The sequence below is a fragment of the Mya arenaria genome, chromosome 11, assembly GCF_026914265.1.
Source record: "Mya arenaria isolate MELC-2E11 chromosome 11, ASM2691426v1".
Classification (NCBI taxonomy): domain Eukaryota; kingdom Metazoa; phylum Mollusca; class Bivalvia; order Myida; family Myidae; genus Mya; species Mya arenaria.
Window position 1 is genome coordinate 28011744 of NC_069132.1, and position 23637 is coordinate 28035380.

A 23637-nucleotide genomic window follows, 5' to 3' on the forward strand; every position below is an offset into this window, starting at 1 on the left:
CCACGTCAGTTAGTAGTAATATAATGCAGATTTATTTATATTTGTTTTGAAAAAAATATGCAAAAGAAAGTAAAATATACCGATAGTACACTAAAAAACTCGAACGTTTGCGTATGTTTCTCTTATTTGAATGATATTTAAAGTTCGTCTAATTCAGGATAGAACTACATTGATATTAAACATGATGCAATGTTTATATTCTGATAAAAAAACTAAATTATGCAAAGAATTCATCAATCGTTTAAAATAAACTCATTCATTTGAAGCTCGATAATGTTTTGAATACTTTGATCGATAATTTAAGCTTAATATACCGTATTCTAAAAAAAATATCATCAAACACGTGTAGAGTTGTAAAAGACAAGTACCGAAATATCTAATAATAAGCTGTGGTAGGTAAGTGGCCAGGTATTCCTGTATGGAGGCAGTACCATCCAGATATAAGTGGTCGTAGCCAATGGTAACATCAGAACGGCTTGCGGCGTGTTGTTCCGTCTGCCTTCCATAGCGTCATGGATATCGTCCAGTTTGGAGCAATAGTTTGCTCTCCACTCTCCGCATCAATAAATTGAAGTAATTACTAAACGCAGTAATCCTCGTCGTCAACTTCGCCCCTTACTGTATGCAAATTGTTTATATAATCTAATGTAAGAAAACTGTATAGAACTTACCAGATGCATGTTTGCTCCTATGAAATGATCACTTTTCGTAGTTCACAATAAAAGCAAATACTGTGTCTACATAATCGTTTACCGTAATTAATGTATAATCAAAAGGCCTGAATTTCCATTTGGTATTCGCAGTATTAAATGTGTCTTTTTGTTTTCTTTCTGCTTGTAACTAAACAATATTTTTACTTACAATATTTATAAAAATCTTTAATTATTATGCATTTCAGTCGTTTTATTCATTTCGATTCATATAATAGTTGATTGCTTAAATAACAAGCTTTGTCGATTTTGAATGTTTATCATGAACTAAAACAACAGTGCACTCTAGCCAAAATATAAAGATGTCATGAAAATGCAACGTTCTATTTACGTTTTCTACATTTTGCTACGTCACTGTGACGGTAACTACTCGGTTACTTCATTAATGTATTTGTGTAGTTTTCTTGAATCTTACTGATAACGCTCGAGCACTGTGTGCGTGTGTGTCCTGCTGTTTGGCATTTAACCTGCCTAAAAAATAGGCCTGTCCCTGTGCTTCCAATTGTTATTTTCATAACAGATTTTAGGTTGATGTAGAGCACATCTTCAAAGTAGACTGGGAATCTTCCATGGTGTTGTGGCAGTCGGTCGAACGTATAATTATTGAAGGGACGAGTTGTATTGGTAGAGGTGAGTTCTTATTGGAAATTAATAAAAGTGATGGCTATTCTAGCTTGCATAAGTGCTGGATTAGTGGTTATGTTAAATGGATTCGTATCATAATTACCAAGGAAACAATTAGCACATTTTTTCTTCAAATAATAGCTTCTTTTAAAACTAAATAAAACTTAAGGCAGTCATGAAGCACATTGGTAATACTATTATAGTTGATTTATTTTATTAATTTGGCCTCGGTGGCCTTTGTTAACAATGAAGTTATTTAGTTGTTCCTTTTCCCTACCTTGCTCATTTATTGACCACAACAACAAATAACGACTTTTCCACAGAAAAGCAGTTGCTTGCAACTCATCAGTAACACTTTAAAATATATGATATGCTTGTTTTTCCATATCATCTCTAGAATTAGAAGAGCGGTAGGCAAAAAAACCTTTTAACTGAACAAGAAATTGTATTTTACACCCTAATAGCAGACCCTTACTTAAAGAAACAGTATTACATTTAGAACAACCGAATTGTACATTTATTTCAGAGTGTATAATTCGAAGTATTTCAAATACAAGTGTAATATGTGGTGACAACATACCAGGAGCATACTTGTACATAGCGGAGATGTATACATGCACATTTAATAGTCAATACCTCACATACGATATTTAAAAGAACATAAAACATCACTCAAATGGAAAACAGTCTTGGAATACATATTAAAATTGTAATAGAAAGATTCCACTAAGAGGACTACAAAAGCTGTTCTCTAAGTCTCAGACCAAACAGAACATTAGAAATGCGTAATTTAAGTGATTTATGTGCCACAGTTGCGAAATAGTTTATTGTGGGAGGTTTGTTAATTATTGTTCTCACCGGCTTTTAAAACAAATGAAGTAATCAATCAACATTAGAGACTCAATCAAATCTTACAAATACTACAAGTTTAAAGTAACGATACGTATTTAATTACAACAGCTCAAATAAGACTATGTACATTACAATGGATATTCAATCACATATCATATCAAGCATTTATATAAGAAACATCTTATAATATGTCAAGTCATTAATTCTAAGACGAAAGTGCCACGTTATTTATTTTAGGATACTTTTTGTCAGTTAAATGTGTAACATAAGAGGAGTTATTTCATAGAAATAAACAAACAACTAGCAAAAAGTGTTTCATGAGGATAGATATTCATATTTTAACATTGATACGATATAGTTTTAGATATATATTCACAAAAAAAGAAATGTAAAAATGGTCTAAAAATACAACTTGTGTCAAATATAACACAATTACCGTTCTTGGACATGTGAGTTTAAATGAATTTTCAAAAGTCATTATTATAATATTATATTTAAGATAACTCACATCAGTTCTTAATCCTATTCACTGGAAGTTAGTTTTTTTGTGTATTCCTGTTTTTTTGTTTTAGAAAAATGTTAATGTTCAAAGGGATGTTTTTTGTCGAAGCGCTTCATTTGGCCTCCGTTGCACTTGCTGTTGTTGCAGTTGTAAAAGCTGTTGTTGCCTTTATTGTTCTATACCTGCTTGGTTCTGGTTGACGGTTACAAGTCCCTCGGGTGTGAGGATTCGTCGGGGAATGTTCACGACAGTGTTACAGTATGGACACATATTTCGCACATGAAACCATCTCTTGAGGCAATCATGATGAAACATGTGCCCACAAGGAAGTTTCTTCCCAGCATCCATTTCAATGTAACATACAGAACATTCTGTGTTTTCTTCTTTTTGTGATGCGTTTGGAAGTCCACTTATAAAGTCCAGGAGCTCGTTTCTGATCTTATACTTTGCCCATTCAATGTAAATGACGCGAACGATAACGAATACTACCAAAATGATATTTGAAACTACGCGCAACCAGAAAAATGCCACCAAAAAAGGGGCCATCAAGCGATAGTATGCCATCAATAGAGTCGTCGTCAAAATTGAAAACCCTTTTATCACCCGGACGCAATTTAAAGCGCGTTTTATATTGTCGTTTAACTGAGTTAAATGCCATGAAATCCAAAGCAAGAAACATTCTACAAGGATGTAAAATACCCTTACTAATAAGGTCAGATTTCCGGCGAGATTGATCAGATTCCAAACATTGACATGTAAAGCAGGTGAAGCATGTGTGATGACAAAATATGTCGGAACGACTGTTATGGCTGCTAAGACCAATCCAAGTTTCATCAGGCGCATGGGTGGTGTTCTTCCTCCCTCGTTTGCGAGGGCAAGAATTTCATTTTCTACTGTGCCAAGCGTATGCAAGAAAATTTGAAACATCGTCATCAACAAAACACCCTCTAAATTTCTTTCCCTTGTTTTTATATCAGCATAGATGATACCTCCCTCGACGCAAGCGCTAACGAAGAAAATTTCTACTAGATACTTCAAGTTATCAAAGTTAGGTTGAGCCACGTTTAGGAATTTGTTGATGGCATATATTAATATATAAGACATTTTTCCAAACACAAAGGTCAATCCAACAAACGTTATACAATTGTTGCAACTCTCTGACACAGAAGGGAAAATGGAATCAATCAAATGATTCAACTCTAAATAAATATTGTCAGAATAATGAAGCAAAGTCCAAAGCCGTGTAGATAGGTTCAAGAGGATGATCATCATGCTAAAAATAGCAAATATTGCGGTTATTAGATCGATAACATCCTTTGTCATTTTAACTTTCCAGTCATCGGCATCAATTCTTTGCTTTTTCATCTCATAATATTTCAAAAGATCATCAACATGTGTTCTTCTTCCACTGTCTTCTTCTCTTGCTAACTGACCACGTAATTTTGTTAGTTTTTTGTTAACACTCGATTCGTCATTTTCTTCGCACCGCACATATATCATTAAAAGTGAGAGGATCAAGAAGAAACCGTTAGCCAGGTAGTCTACTTCAGCTACAATATACCAGGATGTCGAACACATGAGCAGGGTTATTAGACTCGAAACCAAAGAAACAACCATTAAGACTGCATCAACGGAATAGTACAATAAATGGAACATACACAATATCCGCAGAACGATTGCAAAAATGGTAGGGGTCCATAGCGGATCTCCGGCGCTCCAGCAAGGTCCAAGTGCATCTTGAAAACACACTTCCTCAGCTGCACTTCGGGAAATCCAGTACACGTATTGGGAAACAACGGAAGATACAGAAACTAAAAACGTTGCCACGTAGAACGGTAAGAGGTTCTCGAAACTGGATATAAACCTCACCAAGATAAACAAGAGTCCTGAAATAAAAAAGGGAAAATGATCAAATAACTGTTTTACTAAGCAATACCAAACCTAGACCTGTAAAAGTAAACATCACATTCAATTGAGGTAAATTCGTGTAGCGCAATTCAGACAATTAATACCTGAACAACTAAGTATGCGTGCATATTTGAATGCATTTGTTTAACATCGATATTTTGGGAGAGATACAAGCATACGAACACGTGCGGAAGCAAATTTGAGGCATACAAAATTTCCTCTGTACATTTTACCATCATTAATAACATGTAAAATTCGGGGAAAAGCGAAATCAGCAATACTAACACAAATAGAATAAAAAAAAGTCCGAAATCTACAGTAAAAAATCCAATATATGCTGATTCTGTTGCAACTGATAGCTTTAGTTTAATTTGATACTTGATCTAATTGGTCACTATTTAAGAAATTGCTACAATGCAAAAATATATTTGAATAATGGGCACCATTTCAAACTATGATCAGCTTGATAATTTCTTAATGTGTATCATTTCCTGGATTCAAAACCAAAATTTAAAAGAAATTTACCGTCAATTAACAATTTCATTTAAATTTGAATTACCCTACCCCCATTTCAGAATTGTCGATAAAAACGACATCACCCGAGAGACAAGACAAATCCTTTGTTTCATTTATTTTTCAACACATTGGTAATAATTTGGTATCAGAGTAACAAAAAATAGATTTGCTTTCAGAAATAATACATTATCGATCACATCACCAACAAATATAATCATACTGTACTGAAATAACCATATGGTATTTCAATTTTAACAAACTGTTTTGACCGCGTAAAATTGGAACATCGACGTTTAAAAGCAAATTCAACAAGTTCTAGAAATACTCATGAACTGTTCTTTATTAATAATTATCTTTAATCTTTTGGAAACATTATGCCAAAAAATCAAAATGTTTTACCGTCTCATTTAAAAAAATGTTTGTAAATCCCAACCACCTATTTCAAGCGTGCCTGCAAGTTATAAAATCTTCACAGAAGCTTATAATGTATGTGCAGAAATGAATTTAATTACTTTTTCATGGAAATTCAATATTAACTTCTGTAAAAAATGTTAGCTAATGAAAACAAAGAAGAAAAAAATAATTGTGCTTCTGGCTGGATTCGAACAACTGTATACCTTGAAACCTTCAAAAGATTTGTAGTCTTGTGCTTAACAACATAGGCTAAAGCATTAAAATTGAAGAGTTTTAAGTGGGGGTTTTCATTAGGGGTGTGCTTCCTTAAGTAGAATTGATTTTAATTTTGTAGACCCTTTTCTATCCCTTTTAATATTGTATGTGTTCGGTATAAAGCGTGAATTTCGTTCCAGTGCGCTATCGTTTCTACGGTATTTGGCCATTCTATGAATGCCAGATAAAATTACCAAACCCTAAAATGATGGGACACTGACACGAATCTTATCTAACCAGTTATCATGCTACTTATTAAGTGGAATTCGCAAATCATGACTAGAATACAAGTTACTGCTAAAAGCCAGAAATTCATTTATAGATAAGTGGTAACACGAATCTTATCTAGTTAACTAGTTATTAATTGAGTGGAATTAGCAAACCATAACTAGATAACCTGTTAGTGTTGTACAGAATAAATAGGTAACAGGTGGCAGTTCCATGCATTTTTAAGCATGTTTTAAGTATTATCGGATATTTATGTTACTGAAAAAAAAATCTCAAATGTTTACTACAAATGTAGACAGCGAATTAATTATCGCGAAAATAAAGTGGTTGATACGAAATAATTCGGGAACGTTGCTTTTATTTGGCATGGTTTTGCATTTACAAACAATCTGAACATTCCATTGAAAGGAAACGAATAACTCTACGTGGAAGCAAATTATTATTATTATTATTATTATTATTATTATTATTATTACGATTATTATTATTATTACGATTATTATCATCGGACGCGATATGTTGATCGATGATTAACCCATGGACCTCAAAATCCCCTTGAAATCATAAAACAAAACATTTGAATATGGCATAGATGTACGTATTATATTTCAAAATCATATGGTTGCACCAAGTTGTTGTTTCTTTCTTAATTTATCCGTTATTATTCAGTAGTGTTACTGAATTTCGATTTTGCCACTGACATATCAAGCATATTTCTATACAAGCAAGCAAGTCGGTGAATAGGAAAATGCGGGTCCTGTGAAATGATTAAAGCTTATTAAGGTCTTGTTTTAAACTGAATATTTTTCAAAATACTTTACATTGTTACGTAATCATCATGTGTCAAAATATGTCCAAACAACAATGGGTTTACTATCTAAACAATTTTGTATAATGGCGGTTTGTTCGGTATGCTTCTATCTTTCTTATTTATTTTTTTGCCAAGACGCCTTTATCAGTATTGATTGAATAATCTTAAGCAGTTTGGCACAAAAGCATATTCATACTGTTGAAATATTTTGAATAGTCGAAGGAAGTAAACAAGCATGGTATATTACCTAAAAGTCCCATGATGTTTAGTGATGTAAACTTATTTCTGTTTGTATATCAAAATGGCTTCTCTTAATCTTTTTGATCTTTTTAACGCCCAGAATGATTAAAAAAAATGAAATTACATATTGCAACAATCCGAAAGTATAATCTAAAGATAGCGCGCACAGAGTCATTACGAAATTTGCACGTCTAGTGACTTCCTGAACACCTAATGATTTGCAGTTTTTAACTAAGAAGTTTTTTTGGTTTAAAAAGTTTTCCATGTAATGCATCTAAAAATACTTATTTAATCATATTTTACTCTATGCAATCAAAATTGCAGAAAAAACAACAAGTTCAAGTAGTATAAATAATATTTTGGTATTAGTCGGGTGCGAACCCAAACCGTTAAAGTAAAGAAAAGAACATAATATTTGCCACCTGATCCACTAAACCACGAGGACAACGATAATTTGACATCTTGGCCATACATTAATAAAATCACGTTATAATGTCAATCAACCAATGACGCAAAAACAAAGCATGACAATTTTGGTCTTAATGGACGAGATTTGAGCAAATATCACATTTGCTAAAGGGTTCCAGATTTTAGTATCTTAGTTTTAACGTTCCTATTGATTTGCCTCATTCGGCATTCAAAAAAGTGTATTTAAAAATAACATGAGCGAGTACCTATCTGCGATTTTTCACTGTACAACATTGATGCTTTGCTCCACCAACTTATCTGCCTCATTAGCATATAGTATGTCAGTGGACCAGTTTGGAATTTCATTGGTATTTCCCATACATTTCTTTACAATTAAGCATCGTATGGACCTCATGAATTTATCAGACATTGTAGGAGAGTCTATCATAGTTATATGCTCACTTTTTTTCTCTAATTATTTAATCCTAAATGATACTGAGGCTTGCAAATTAACTTAGCAGTTTGGTTTCTTTGGATTATGTTTCGCTAGAGTTAACAATAAAATGATCAAATGAAACAGATCAGGGGCCATATTCCTAATGCAACCTAGGATAAATGTCCCACTTACTACAGCAATGCCTTTTTTCTAAGCTGATTTGTAAGAAAACTAACCATGTGTGTACAATCTAGTATAAGAAAAACATAAGGGATTTAAAATGAACGTTGCCAAAGATAAGGAAAATTTCGTTCAGTTAATTTTTTCACTTAAATGTTTCATGAATAAAGCCCCCAGCACAAAAAAAAACATTGGTCGTCTAAAAATTGCATTTACCTGTATATCTAACGACGAGGAAAGGTGCATCTAGAAGCCAGTTGTTGTAGTAAGGAGCAAGGCAAGTCATCCAGAGATACATAATCACAACCAGTGGAAACCTCAGGGTCACTTCCAGTATGTATTTCTTCCTTCCTGTTAAACCATCGTACCAGTCGTCCACATATGAGCCGTATTCTGACAGTTTACTGTCAACATCTTTACTTTTCGCATTTAAAACATCACAAAATGTCCTTATTGTCTTTGCCATTTTTTCTTTTGCTGAAACGCTTTTTGTATAATTCAGGCCAAGTTAAGCTTGGATTCAAAAACGAAACTAAATATTACCAAAACTCCGTATGTAAAACCAAAACATTGGCTGCGCCATGACTACTAGGTTATATTAAGATAAAATGGAATACCCAATTATTATTTCTCAAATACTTCATTTCAGAGTTCTATATTCAGATTACTAATAATGCTTGTATCTAGTTACATTAGTGAGTAAGCATAAACCGAGTTCACTTTTTTTATCAAAGCAAAATTATATAAGTTTATCTAAAGAAAAAAACACATTTTTTATAGGAAAATGTTCACGTAATAGCCACTCTTGGCTCTTAACTGAACCCGAAAATGAGCCAATGAGATGTTCGTCATGTTCGCGCCCATATTGATGAATCATAGCTTGTCCCTACCCGTGTGTTCCATCATGACTTTAAGGTACCCAATCCACGCATACGTGAATTTCGGATACCTCATGACCCAATAATATTTTGATATCATTTGAAACGTGTGTGTGGATGTGTTTCATAAAAGAAAAAAATATATAATCAAAATATAATTCCAAAAACAATTTCTGTCGTCCTTCTAAGAATACAAAATAGATTATTTTACGTCCATTTCCAGTTTTAATCAAGATTTTTTTTTATATCACGTAATAACTTCATGTAGTGTTAAAGTTTGATCATTTAAATTACATATAAGTTATAACCAATCAAACACTTTTCAAGTAGTTCCAAATTTATATGGGATCACCAGGCATCAAATGTTGGGTTAATGGAGCTATCATAGCATAGCTTGTTTATGGACCGGACACCTTAAATGTATTTAAAAGCCAAAAGAGACATGCTGTAATTCCCAGTCACATTGAGAGTATCCCAAGGACAATTTTGACTCATTAGTTATAATGTCCTACTGGAATTCATTTAAATAAATGTGTGGTCCTATAATAGATCTTTGATGAACATTTGATATTACCATAGCCATGTTTGTTTTTTCCATTATCATGAAATACGATTTGTTAGGTATGAAGCCAAACATAAAAAACTATTCCAACAAGACTATGTTGAAATAGTTAACGGAAAAAACAGTATAAAGACCATTAGTATGATCATTTAGTATGATACAGATCATTATCTCATTATGCAAAGTGTATATATTGTGCTGCTTAGGTTATTGTTGGGCAAAAAGTTACTTTCAATACTTAGTTTAGTTTCAGAAGTCGTGAGGTAAACAGTTGTTCACCAGCATTTAACAAGCAAGGATTCCATTTTCCACACGCTTCAATGTGTGTATGACTGTCTCGAAACCAGACATTAAGAGGATGCCTACACAATTTCTCTCTCCCGTTTTTGCATCGCCCCTTAAGTACTGCTTACATACTTGCTATGAAAAAATATATATTTTCACCTGATGTTTGAACTGATCAAATTTTGGTCGCGTGATATTGAGAACAGTTTTTTTTAAGAACACAAGCAAGAGAGACATTGATCGAAACAAAACTGCAAATTATAGAAAAGTTATAACATTGCCAAAGTATCGGAAAGCCGGGTCAGAAACATTGCAACAGCTATCGGAAATTAGGTCAGAAAGATTGAAACAGCTATCGGAAAGCAGGGTCAGAAAGATTGCAACAGCTATCGGAAAGCAGGGTCAGAAACATTGCAACAGCTATCGGAAAGCAGGGTGAGAAACATTGCAACAGCTATCGAAAAACAGGAGCAGAAACGTTGCAACAGCTATCGGAAAGTAGAGTCATAAACATTGCATCAGCTATCAAAAAGCAGGATCAGAAACATTGCAACAGCTATCGGAAAGTAGGTCAGAAAGATTGAAACAGCTATCGGAAAGCAGGGTCAGAAAGATTGCAACAGCTATCGGAAAGCAGGGTCAGAAACATTGCAACAGCTATCGGAAAGCATGGTGAGAAACATTGCAACAGCTATCGAAAAACAGGAGCAGAAACGTTGCAACAGCTATCGGAAAGTAAAGTCATAAACATTGCATCAGCTATCAAAAAGCAGGATCAGAAACATTGCAACAGCTATCAGAAAGCAGAGTCAAAACATTGCAACAACTATCAAAAAGCAGGATCAGAAACATTGCAACAGCCATCTAAAAGCAGGATCAGAAACATTGCAAGAGCTATCGTAAAGCAGGGTCAAAAAGATTGCAACAGCTATCGGAAAGCAGGGTCAGAAACATTGCAAGAGCTATCGGAAAACAGAGTCAGAAACATTGCAAAAGCTATCGGAAAGCAAAGTCAGGAACATTTCCAAAGCTTTTGGAAAGCATGGCCGGATATATTTCCCCACTGTACTCCGTTAAATTAATATGTTCCGTGTAATGGGAAAGCTAGATAAAAAAACAAGGTCACATTGCATAATATAAAGTTAAATACACTATACTGAAGTCAATCGTTAAATGAAACATTTATTTGTCTAGCACTGTATATTGATTGATTAATAAGTTACTTGCATTGAATTGACTGTAAACACTAAATGTATTTATTTGTCCGCATGGGCCATATATTATGAAGATATAACTTACTACTCTTATTATAAATGAAGGCGGCAACCAAGTTTATATACACTGTACTGAAGACGGTGACCAAGTCTATATACACTGTACTGAAGGCGACGACTGAGTCTTTATCCACTGTACTGAATGCGGCGACCGAGTCTATATACACTGAATTGAAAGCCGCGACCGAGTCTATATAAACTGTACAAAATGCAGCGACCGATTTTATATACACTCAACTGAAGGCCGCGACCGAGTCTATATACACTGTATTGTAGGCCTCGACCGAGTCTGTATACACTGAACTGTCTAACAAATAAGCAGAAGTTTCGTTTGGAAATTTGAATACCGTGTTTATCCTGTCCAGCTAGTATCAATTATTTTATCGATAAAAATGTTATTTCAAGCATGAGCCTTTTCTGTTTCGTTTGCAAATCTTGTTCTTAGCTGTTTCAAATTCTTTTAAAAACGGTTCTTTATTATTTTCATTGTTCATGAGTATCACCTGAGCTAATGCAACAAATAGCAAAACATTTCCAATGTCATCTAGTTCAGCCACAAGGTACCGATTTTTGTAAAATTCATTGACTTATTCAAACATCGGAATACAAAATATGCTTAGTTTGTAGGGTTTTCCAATCCGGCAAGAGTTGAAAAGTGCAAAAAGATCAAACTTAAATCGAAACAATGGTGGGATTCTAAACTGAATCACCGATATTCCAGCAAAGTCCATATGCTCTCTGCTGTACTACGGGAAATCCAGTACACGTATTGGGAATCCACTGATGTAATCCAGTACTATAAACGTTGCGACTGGTTATGAAATGTTATGGACCTCCGCATTAAAATTAGAATATCTGCAATGAAATATCAAAGTGTATATGTCGTCACTTCGAACTAAGTAAAACTATGGCTGAAATATACTTCTTAAATGGACAAGGTCAAATATTAATTATGTATATTCGTGTGACATGTTTAAAATAGTAATTATGAAATATATCTCACTTTTCCACTTTCATAAAATGCAGATTGTTTTATATTTGTTTTGAAAAAAATATGCAAAAGAAAGTAAAAAATACCGATAGTACACTAAAAAACTCGAACGTTTGTGTATGTTTTTCTTATTTGAATGATATTTAAAGTTCGTCTAATTCAGGATAGAACTACATTGATATTAAACATGATGCAATGTTTATCAATCTGATCTATAAATTATGCAAAGAATTCAACAATCTTTTAAAATAAACTCATTCATTTGAAGCTTGACAATGTTTTGAATACTTTGATTGACAATTTAAGCTTAATGTACCGTATTCTAAAAAAATATCATCAAACTCGTATAGAGTTGCAAACGACAAGTACCGAAATATCTAATAATAAGCAGTGGTAGGTCTAGTGGCCAGGGATTCCTGTATGGAGGCAAAACCATCCAGAGTAACTGGTCGTAACCAATGGTAAAATCAGAACGGCTTGCGGCGTGTTGTCCTTTGATTTTGAAATATATTTAGATTTAGTTCCAAAGAATTTACGTTTATACTTTGTTAGATTGAGAGTTTTTGCACATCCGTTAAGAATACAAACAGGACGTTACGCACAAAATAATATACCTCGTAACGAACGGTATAGTAGGAACGGAGAAGATGAATATCACCTCATATGTATTTGTCCATGTTATCGCCATTTACGTAAAACTTAAATAAAACGATGCTATCTGTATTTAAATTCCATCAATTATTGGTATCATGTGAAAAAAAGGAAGTTATGAATGTTTGTAAAAATATAAAAGAAGCATTTGTTATACGCAATTCTCTTATAAATAATATAACTTAACATAGTAGTTATGAAACTTTCCCTCACTGCCAAAGTTAACATACAGTAATAATCATTTTGTATTCAATTTACATAAACTTTTTGCCTTCATTACATTCTATTTTATAATATTGTTTCGAAGTTTAGATACGTGACATGTTTATATATATATATATATATATATATATATATATATATATATATATATATATATATATATATATATATATATATATATATATATATATATATATATATATATATATGACTATATGTATGACGACGATGTACTATTGTATAAGTCAAATAAACTGTCTGTTCTGTTATGTTCTGTTGTTCCGTCTGCCTTTCATAGCGTCATGAATATCGTCCAGTTTGGAGCCATAGTTTGCTCTCCACTCTCCTCATCAATATATTGAAATACTTACTAAATTCAGTAATCCTCGTCGTCAACTTTGCCACTTACTATGCTAATTGTTTATAATATAATGTAAGAAAACTGTATAGAACTTACCAGATGCATGTTTGCTCCTTTGAAATGATCACTTTTCGTAGTTCGCGATAAAAGCAAATACTGTGTCTTTATAATCGTTTACCGTAATTTATGTATTATCAAATAGCCTGAATTTCCATTTGGTATTCGCAGTATTAAATGTGTCTTTTTGCTTCCTTTCTGCTTGTAACTAAAAAAAGTTTACCTTCATAACTTAAAAATCTGATTTATTATTTTGCATTTCAGTCGTTTTATTCATTTCGATTTATATAATAGTTGATTGCATAAATTACAAGCTTGGTCGATTTCATGAACTATAACCAAAGTGCATTCTTGCCAAAATTTAACGATGCCATGAAAATGCAACGTTATCTCACGTTTTCTACATTTTGCTACGTTGTGACGGTAACCACACGGATACTTCATTGAATTGTATTTGTGTAGTTTTCTTGAATCTTACTGATAACGCTCGAGCACTGTGTGCGTGTGTGTCTCGCTGTTTGGCATTGGACCTGCTTAGAAAATAGGCCTGTCTCTGTACTTTTCATTGTTATTTTCATAACATATTTCAGGTTGATGTAGAGCACATGTTCAAAGTGGACCGGAATTCTTCCATGGTGTTGTTGCAGTCGGTCGTACGTATAATTATTGCAAGGGAGAGCTGTTTTTGGAAAGGTGAGTTCTTATTTGAAATTAAGAAAAGTGGTGAATATTCTAGCTTGCTTAAAGCCTCGAAAAGTGCTTATGTTAACCGGTTTCTTATCATTTTACCAATGAAATAATAAGCACATATTTTCTTCAAATAATAGCTGCGTTTAAAACTAAATAAAGCTTAAGGCAGTCATGAAGCACATTGGAAATACTATAAAAGTTGATAATTTTATATGTATTAATTTGGCCTCGGTGGTCTTTATTAACAATGAAGTTAAGTTATTTAGTAACAAGTTCCTTTTCCCCACCTTGCTCATTTATTGACCAAGACACCAACTAACGACTTTGCCACAGAAAAACAGTTGTTTGCAACTCATTAGTAACACTTTAAAACGTATGATATGCTTGTTTTCCATATCATCTCTTAAATTAGAAGAGTGGTAGGAAAAAACCCGTTTAACTGAATATGGAGCTGTAATTTACACCCTAATAGCAGACCCTTACTTTTAAGGAGAAACAGTATGTTAGATAGAAAACAACCGAACTGTAGATTTGTGTAAAAATTTAAATATTTCAAATACATGTGTAATATGTGGTGACAACATACCAGGAGCATACTTGTACATAGCGGAGATGTATGCACATTTAATAGTCAATACCATACATACGATGTTTTAAAGCACATTAAGCATCACTCGAATGGAAAACAGTCTTGGAATACATATTAAAATTGTAATAGAAAGAATGCTAGAAAAATATGGATTCCACTAAGAGGACTACAAAAGCTGTTCTCTAAGTCTCAGACCAAACAGAACATAAGAAATGCGTAATTTACGTGTGTTATGTGCCACAGTGGCGAATAGTTAATTTTGGGAGGTTTGTTAATTATCGATCTCACCGGCTTTTAAACAAAGCCTGAAGTAATCAATCAACATTAAAAACACAATCAAATCTTACAAATACTACAAGTTTAAACGTAACGATAAGGATTTAATTACAAGAGCCCAAATAAGGACTAAGTACATAACAATGGATATTAAATCACATATCATACCAAGCATTTATATATGAAACATCTTATAATATGTCAAGTCATTAATTCTAAGACGAAAGCACCACGTTATTTCTTTTGGATACTTTTTTCAGTTAAATGTGTAAGATAAGAGAAGTTATTTCATAGAAAACAAACAAAAACAACTAGCAGAAAGTGTTACATGAGGATATTCATAATATAAAATTGATACGATATATTTTAGATATATAATACACAAAAAAGAAAAGTAAAAATGGCTTTCAAATTCAATTTGTGTCAAATAGAACACAATTACCCGTTCTTGGGCATGTTTGTTTAAATGAATTTTCAAAAGTCTTTATTATAATTTGAAATTTAAGATAACTCTTATCAGTTTTTAAACCTATTCACGCGAGTTAGTTTTTGTGTATTCCTGTTTTCTTGTTTTAGAAAAATGTTATCTTCATTGGAAATGTTCTAGGAGATGTTGTCGTATAAACGCTTCATTTTGCATCCGTTGCATTTGCTCTTGCAATTGTAATATCCGTTGTTGCCTTTGTTGCTCTATACCCGCTGGATTCTGGTTGACTGCTACAAGTCCCTGGGTAGTAAACATTCGTCGGGGAATGTCTACGGCTGTGTTACAGTATGGACACACGTTTCGCACCTGAAACCATCTCTTGAGGCAATCATGATGAAAGAGGTGCCCACAAGGAAGTTTCTTCCCAGCATCCATTTTATTGTAACATACTGAACAGTCTGTGCTTACTTCTTATGGCGCTACATTCGAAATTCATTAATAAAATCCAGGAGCCCTTTTTTGATGGTGTACTTAGCCAATTCAATGCACACGATGCTTATGATCCCCAATGTTACCCGAATGATGTTTAAAACTACGCGCAGCCAGAAGAATGCCACCAAGAACGGGGACATTAACCGATAGTATGTCATCAAAAGATTCGCTATCAAAATTGAAAACTGTTTTAGCACCCGGACAATATTCAAAACGCTTTGTATCTTATCGTTTAATTGAGTTGAATGCCATGAAATCCAAAGCAAGAAACATTCGACAAGGATGTACATTACCCTTATTAATAAGGTAAAATTTCCGGTGAGATTGAACAGATGCCAAACATTGACATGTAAAGCCGGTGAAGCATGTGTGATGACAAAACATGTCGGACCGACTGTTATGGCTGCTACGATAAATACAAGTTTCACAAGGCGCATGGGCGATATTCCTCCTCCTGCGTTTGCAATAACACGAATTTCATTTTCTATACTGCTAAGCATAAACAATATCATTTGAAATATCGTCATCAATATAACACCCTCGAAATTTCGTTCACTTGTTTGTATATCAACAAAGATGATACCTCCCTCGATGCAAGCTATGCAGAAGAAAAATTCTACTTGATACCGTAAGTTGTCAAAATTAGGTTGAGCCACATTCAGAAATGTGTTATTAGCATATATTAATATATGGGACAATTTTCCAAACACAAAGGCCAATCCAATGAACGTTATACAATTGTTGCAACTCGCTGACAGAGAAGAGAAAACGGGATCAAACAAATGATTCAGTTTTAAATGATTATTGTCAGAATAATAAAGCAAAGACCAAAGGCGTGTAGATAGGTTCATGAGGATGATCATCATACTAAAAATGGCGAATGCTGCGGTTATGAGATCGGTAAGTTCCTTTGTCATTTTAACTTTCCAGTCCTTGGCATCAATGTGTTGTTTTTTTTATCTCATAATATTTCAAAAGATCACCAACGAATTTTCTTCTTTCACTATCTTCTTCTCTTGCTAACTGGCTACGCAATTTTATCAGTTTTTGGCTAACACTAGATTTGTCTTTTCCTTCGCATCTCATAATTATCATTAAAAGTGAGACGATCAAGAACAAACTGTTAGCCAGGTAGTCTACTTCAGCTACAATATACCAGGATGTCAAACTCATAAGCAGGGTTATTGAACTTGAAACCAAAGGAATAACCATTAAGACTACGTCACAGGCACCGCACAATGCTAGTATCTTAAACATACACAATGCCCGAACAACGATTGTTAAAATGGTAGGGATCCATATCGGATCTCCGGCGCTCCAACAAAGTCCAAATGCTTCTGAAAAGCACGCTTCCTCCGCTGCACTTCGGGAAATCCAGTACACGTATTGGGAAACAACGGACGATACATAAACTGTACACGTTGCCACGTAGAGGGGAAAGAGGTTCTCGAAACTGGATATAAACCTGACCACGATAAAGTAGAGTCCTAAAAAAATAAAATCATGTATTTACTTGGCTGTTCAAATATAGATTTGTACATGTAGACGTACCTATATATGTTCATATAAAAGTTTTGCGTTCAATTAAAGTAAACGGATAAAGTTAAAGGTGACAAAACTTTCTGAACAACTTAGCTCGTGCATATTCAATTTCATAAGTTTTCCTTCGTTATATGTTGAGTGTTGCGGGGGGAGGGGGAGGGGCATACAAGCCTCTTAGTAAACTATGGCCCGGTTGTTCCAAACTCTCGATAAATTACTTACGCCAACAGGTAAGCGTTTCACCAGTGTTAGCTAACGCTTACGCCGATAGATTTTTGAACAACAGGATAACGCTGATTTCGTTAGTTTACGTTAACGCTTACGGTTAACGCTAACACGTCAGCATAAGCGTAAGTAATTTAACGAGAGTTTTGAACAACCGGGCCCACGTATATTTATATTTCAATCCTTAGCGATCATGCTAATCAATATTTTTTGATGAAAACAATTTTAATAGGGATACTTTAAGGTGCACAAATAAATCACACTTACCAAACAACAGCAAATGATAGCTGTGTGGTGATTGCTTCCTTTTAAGAAATATATTTGCATATATTAACGAAGAAGTGAATTGAGGTCACTAGTTAGGCTTTACTGGCCAAAGGCTAGAAAAGCTTATGCGATGACGCGGTGTCCAGCGTACATGCATCTGTAAACAATTGCTTGTGAACGCGATACAGTCTGTTAATTGATTCAATCAAACTTATAAAGTTGTATAGATAGATTGTAGATATCCATAAGAACTCGGTTCCTTTCGAAAACCAGCATAATCCGCCTATGAATTACTTGATTGTGACCCTAGAATTGCTGCAGTTATTTCTAAGGGAATCAACTTAGTACAGAGACTTGTTTATTATTCTAGTTTGTTTTTGCTTTACCCGAAGCCAACTCATTTGTAAGGGAAACAACTTTATACACATATTTGTGCATTATTGTAGAACCTTTGTGAATCATACGGTACACTGATTTTAGTATGTAACGAAAATAATCATGCCTGAGGCGGTATTCAATAAGCATATTAGCGAATATTTTGAACTCATAACATAGAAGTCATTGGTTAGGATCAATAAACATACTTAAACTAAAATAATTAAATTATTATTATTAGTAGTAGTAATAGTAGTAATAGTAGTAGTAGTAGTAGTAGTAGTAGTAGTAGCAGTAGCAGTAGCAGTAGCAGTAGCAGCAGCAGCAGCAGCAGCAGCAGCAGAGGTAGTAGACTACTACTACTAGTAGTAGTAATAGTAGTAGTATTAGTAGCAGTTATAGGAAAAGTGGCAGTAGAAGTAGTAGTAGTAGTAGTAGTAGAAGTAGTAGTAGTAGTAGTAGTAGTAGTAGTAGTAGTAGTAGTAGTAGTAGTAGCAGCAGCAGCAGCAGCAGCAGCAGCAGCAGCAGCAGAAGCAGCAGCAGCAGCAGTAGCAGCAGTAGTAGTAGTAGTAGTAGTAGTAGTAGTAGTAGTAGTAGTAGTAGTAGTAGTAGTAGTAGTAGTAGTAGTAGTAGTAGTAGTAGTAGTAGTAGTAGTAGTAGCAGAAGTAGTAGTAGCAGTAGTCGTAGAAGCAGTATCAGTAGCAGTAGTAGCGGTAGCAGGAATAGCAGTAGCAGTAGTAGTAGTAGGTAGTAGTAGTAGTATCACGTGCACTTACCTAGATATCTAATTACGATGAAAGGGGCATCTGGAAGCCAGTTGTTGTAGTAAGGAGCAAGGCCATTAGTCCAAAGATACATAATCACAACCAGTGGTAACTTCAGGGTCATTTCCAGTATGTATTTCTTTCTTCCTGTCAAACTATCGTACCATTCGTCCACACATGAGCCGTATTTTGACAATTTACTGTCAACCTTTTCAGTTTTCACTTTTAAAATGTCACAAAATGTCCTTATTGTCTGTGTCATTTTTTCAAAGGCAACAATATAGCACAAATTATTACTCAATGTTTAGTAGTAATTTCACTTTAGCCCAATACGATACTTTTAGGTTTTAGCTTGGATTCATATTGGAAGCAAAAAAGATTTTGCTGACATTAAATATTGGCTAAATATAGGTAAAATGGATTTCCCGTAATATCTCTAAAAATCAAAATCAATATACTACTTTTGGTTTACTACCACTGAGTCAATAGCTAACGTTCTTCATTAAAGCAACTCAAGTTAATAAAAACAAAATTATGTAGCTTCCTTTAAAGAAAGGAGAATGCATGATTTTTAACTGAACCTTACAAATGCTGAGTTGGGATTGAGATTCTCTGCATACTGTTTTTAGAGATAATGAAGCAGTGGGAATCGTTAAAGTAAACACCATGTGCATATGGTTAACTTGTAGGCATGGTAATATGGCGGTCCTACTTTATGAACAATTAGCTATTTTTAGTCAAAATAACCTCATTTCTGGTCTTTGGTTCCGGTGTATCCTTACAGTCTACCCCCTGTTGAGAAATCACCCCAAAAGTTATATTTCAACGTTAAAATTTGACACGAATACTAGACTTAATATAGGTAAAATAGAATAGTCATATTTTCCCAATAATCAAACTTAATTCAAACTTTTGTTTACTTAGACCGAATAAAAAAAATAAAGGGCTTTGTATTAGAGTAACAGTATACAGAGAGCCATGAATGTTTGATAAACAGAAGCATATATACCAAGTTTGATCCATTTGGAAGTTTTCAATGAACTAAAAGCACATTGCAATTTATCCAAAAGAATGTCTTATACATACACCGATAAATGAAAATGCTTCTTCTTGCGTTTCGTACATTTTGTTACTTCACCAATGTGAGAGTTACCTCACGGATACTGTATCGATGTATTTGTATATTTATATATTTAAGACTAAGTGCACTTGACTAGAAACATTTATTGGTATCGTCCGTGTTTAATGTTTTCGAACACTGCGTTTTGCTTGCTGTTATGTATTAAGCCTGTCTATAAACTATGCTTGTCCCTGTAGTTGACATTTTTCCATCATATATTTTAGGTTGATGTAGAACACTGCAGGTTCAAAGCGGACCAAAACTCTTCCTTTCTTTTGTGGCAGTCGGCCAAGGTATAACTGATGGAGGGGAAGTTGTTTTGGTAGAGGAGAGTTATTTTATGTCATTTGGAAATGACCCGATTATTCTGGCTTGTTGAAGTGCTGAATTACGTTTTATTTTACAAATAATGGCGATTTAAAATAAATAAAGCATAAGGCAGTCATGGAGCAATCGGAATTAACATAATAGATAACATTATTTATGTACTATTGTAGGTCAGGTGTCCTTTATTAACAATAAAGTGAAGTTGTGTTCAGTTCTTCCTTTTCCCTCCCCACTTTGCTCATTCATTGACCACAATTGGTATTAGTGCGCCTGGTGAAGGCTGCAATGTTTTGCTCTCTCACATTTTGGATGATTATGTGAAAACTAGTGATTCTAAAATTTGGATTTTTGGCAGAGTGATTTGTGAAGTGGATACCATCATGTTCATGAGTTTGATTTGTGGAATTATTACTGGATTAATTAGTTACATTGATTTTAATATTTCAATATTGAACAATATTGGATCTACTTTTTTTCATAGTTTCAACACATTTAGTGATCAACAGCTCACCATGTGACATGGCAATTACATACAATAGAGACCAATTATTGGATTTAAGATCTACACCTAGAAGGAGTATATTACCATCTATAGAAGTACTAAGTAGGCTTAAGTCATTCAATATCCTTCGATATAGAGGTAAACGGGCCGGTCGCCTGAGGACAAGATCTAATGCTGGTATTCATTGGACAAACTTGATACCAATTAAAGCGGATCACACAATTTCTACAAACGCCCATAGAAAGAGACAATTGAAGATTGCTAGCAAAGATGTTCAGCCTACTTCAGGAAGTTTGTCTCTATATACCTTGAACTGCCGCTCAATCAAAAACAAAACACTTTCTATATATGATTTCATAGTAAATAAAAACATTGACTTGCTTGTTCTGACTGAAACCTGGTTAGGAACTGCTGTCGACAATAGTGTAATATCAGAGATCCTCCCAGATGGGTACAACTTTTGTCATGTCTCTAGATCAGAGAGGAGGGGTGGTGGTGTAGGACTTGTATAACAAAATACCATCAATGTTAAGTCTGTACAATCGTTTACACAGGCAACACATTTTGAGCATATGGAATGCGACATCAGTACCAATAGCTCACATTTTATATTGTGTTCGTTATACAGACCTCCTGTGTCAAAGGGCAACAACTTTCACATTGCAACATTCTTCGAGGATGGTCATCATATTTAGATGAACTAGCTTTGAGCCCAGAAGAAGTCATCTTAACAGGTGATCTAAACTTTCATCTCGATGACTCTACCAACGTTGACAGTCAGAAGTTCCTTGAGACTCTCGAAGTACATGAGTTATCTCAACATGTAGTTGGTGCAACTCACAATCGTGGTCACACTCTGGATGTACTCATAACCAGACAAAGTAGCTCCCTACTCCAAGAAACTCCCGTGATAGAGAATCCAGGCCTATTTGACTCTAAAGGTTGCCCATCTGGTGATCATCTTGCCATATGCACCCATCTACAAACTCAAAAGCCAAAAAGAGAACATAAAATTGTATCTTTTCGTGCCTTCCGTGATATATCTATTGACGATCTTGTAACAGATATCACCAATTCACAAACGCTGCAGTCCATAGAGGGTACGACTGAGGAACTTGTAGAGAGGTATAATACAGGCCTCCAGGAGCTGTTAGATAAACATGCCCCATTACAAACCAAAGTGATAACCATCAGGCCAAACACACCATGTTATAATGATAGTCTCCGTGCTGCTAATAGGAACCGTCGTAAGGCTGAGAGAAAGATGTGAAAATCTAATTTGACAGTTCATACAGAGATATACAAAGAAGCTTGTATTATCTATTATAAACTTATGGTACAGACCAAAAAGGATTACTATTCATCCAAAATTGAAGAAAACAGTAACGATCGGCGTCACCTTTTTAAACTCACAAACACTCTCATGGGTTGTAAGCGAGATACAGTGTTACCATCCACCGATAATGACAAATCTTTGGCAAATAAATTTTGTGACTTTTTCATTGGAAAAATTATCAGTATCCGTAACAAGTTGAGTGAGAATCAGACTGACAATGATGTCCTTCGGGCTGATGTTAAGTTCATTGGAGAGCGCATGGAAGCCCTGGCTCCTGTTACCCCTGAAGAGGTTAGGAAAACCATCATACATGCATCTGCAAAGTCTTGTGAATTGGACCCCATTCCAACATCTCTGTTGAAGCTCTGTCTAGATAGTCTCCTCCCAATCATCACATCTATAATGAATCAATCATTGTTGAACTCTGAAGTACCTACTCAATTTAAGCAGGCCATTGTACGACCCTTACTAAAGAAACCTGGGTTGGATCATGATACATTTAGTAATTATAGACCTGTATCAAACCTCCCTTTTCTGTCTAAAGTGCTTGAAAAAGTGGTAGCAAGAAGGCTGGAGGATCACTTGGACACTAATACATTACATGACAATTTACAATCTGCGTACCGTGCACGACATTCCACAGAGACAGCACTTCTGCGAGTCCACCAAGACATAGCGGCCGCACTTGACAATAACTCATGTGTGGTTTTGATAATGTTAGATCTATCTGCCGCCTTTGATGTCATCGACCATCCTATTCTACTTAAACGTTTGGAACATGCCTATGGAATATCTGGCTCTGCCCTGCTGTGGTTTCACTCTTATCTGAGTAGTAGGTCTCAACGCGTTGCAGTTCGGTCGGCTGTTTCTGACGAAACCTCTTTACATTTTGGCGTTCCTCAGGGCTCGGTACTGGGACCGAGAAAGTACTTTATGTTCTCTAGACCAATAGGGGATATATGTAAGAACCACAACATGCTACACCATGGTTATGCTGATGATACGCAATGCTACCTTGTCATTAAACCAAAAGACAGTTGGACTATTGTAGTACCAGCAATTGAAGTGTGCTTGTCGGACATCAGTTCCTGGATGCACATGAACATGCTTAAGATCAACCAGGACAAAACTGAACTCATCATCTTTGCACCAAAACATCAAGTAAAGAATTTTTCTGGCTGCAAATTACAATTTGTCGGAACAATTGTTCATGAATCATCATTTGTGAAAAACTTAGGTGCCTTCTTTGATAAAACTTTAAGCATGGACAAACAGGCTAATGCAATTTCAAAATCCTGTTTTTTCCATCTGCGTAATATTGGGCGGATTAGGCCATTCAT

The 23637-nt window shown here is 34.6% G+C and overlaps 2 protein-coding genes across 2 annotated transcripts in view; both read right to left on the bottom strand.

The window, feature by feature from the left end:
- The window catches only part of LOC128208109 (uncharacterized), a 32362-nt gene extending 12652 nt beyond the window's left edge, over positions 1–19710 (bottom strand). Inside the window, exon 1 of the mRNA XM_052911455.1 lies at positions 19025–19710. Within this exon, the coding sequence (XP_052767415.1) occupies positions 19025–19274 (250 nt within the window). The 5' untranslated portion in view covers positions 19275–19710. The remainder of the gene's footprint in view (positions 1–19024) is intronic.
- Positions 1851–8664, bottom strand: LOC128208111 (E3 ubiquitin-protein ligase RNF139-like). The gene is made up of 2 exons (XM_052911457.1): positions 8301–8664; positions 1851–4574 (listed from the first exon to the last, which is right to left on the bottom strand). The coding sequence occupies exons 1-2, from the start codon at positions 8548–8550 to the stop codon at positions 2857–2859; spliced, it is 1968 nt and encodes a 655-aa protein (XP_052767417.1). The 5' UTR covers positions 8551–8664; the 3' UTR covers positions 1851–2856.
- Positions 19711–23637: the final 3927 nt, after the last annotated feature.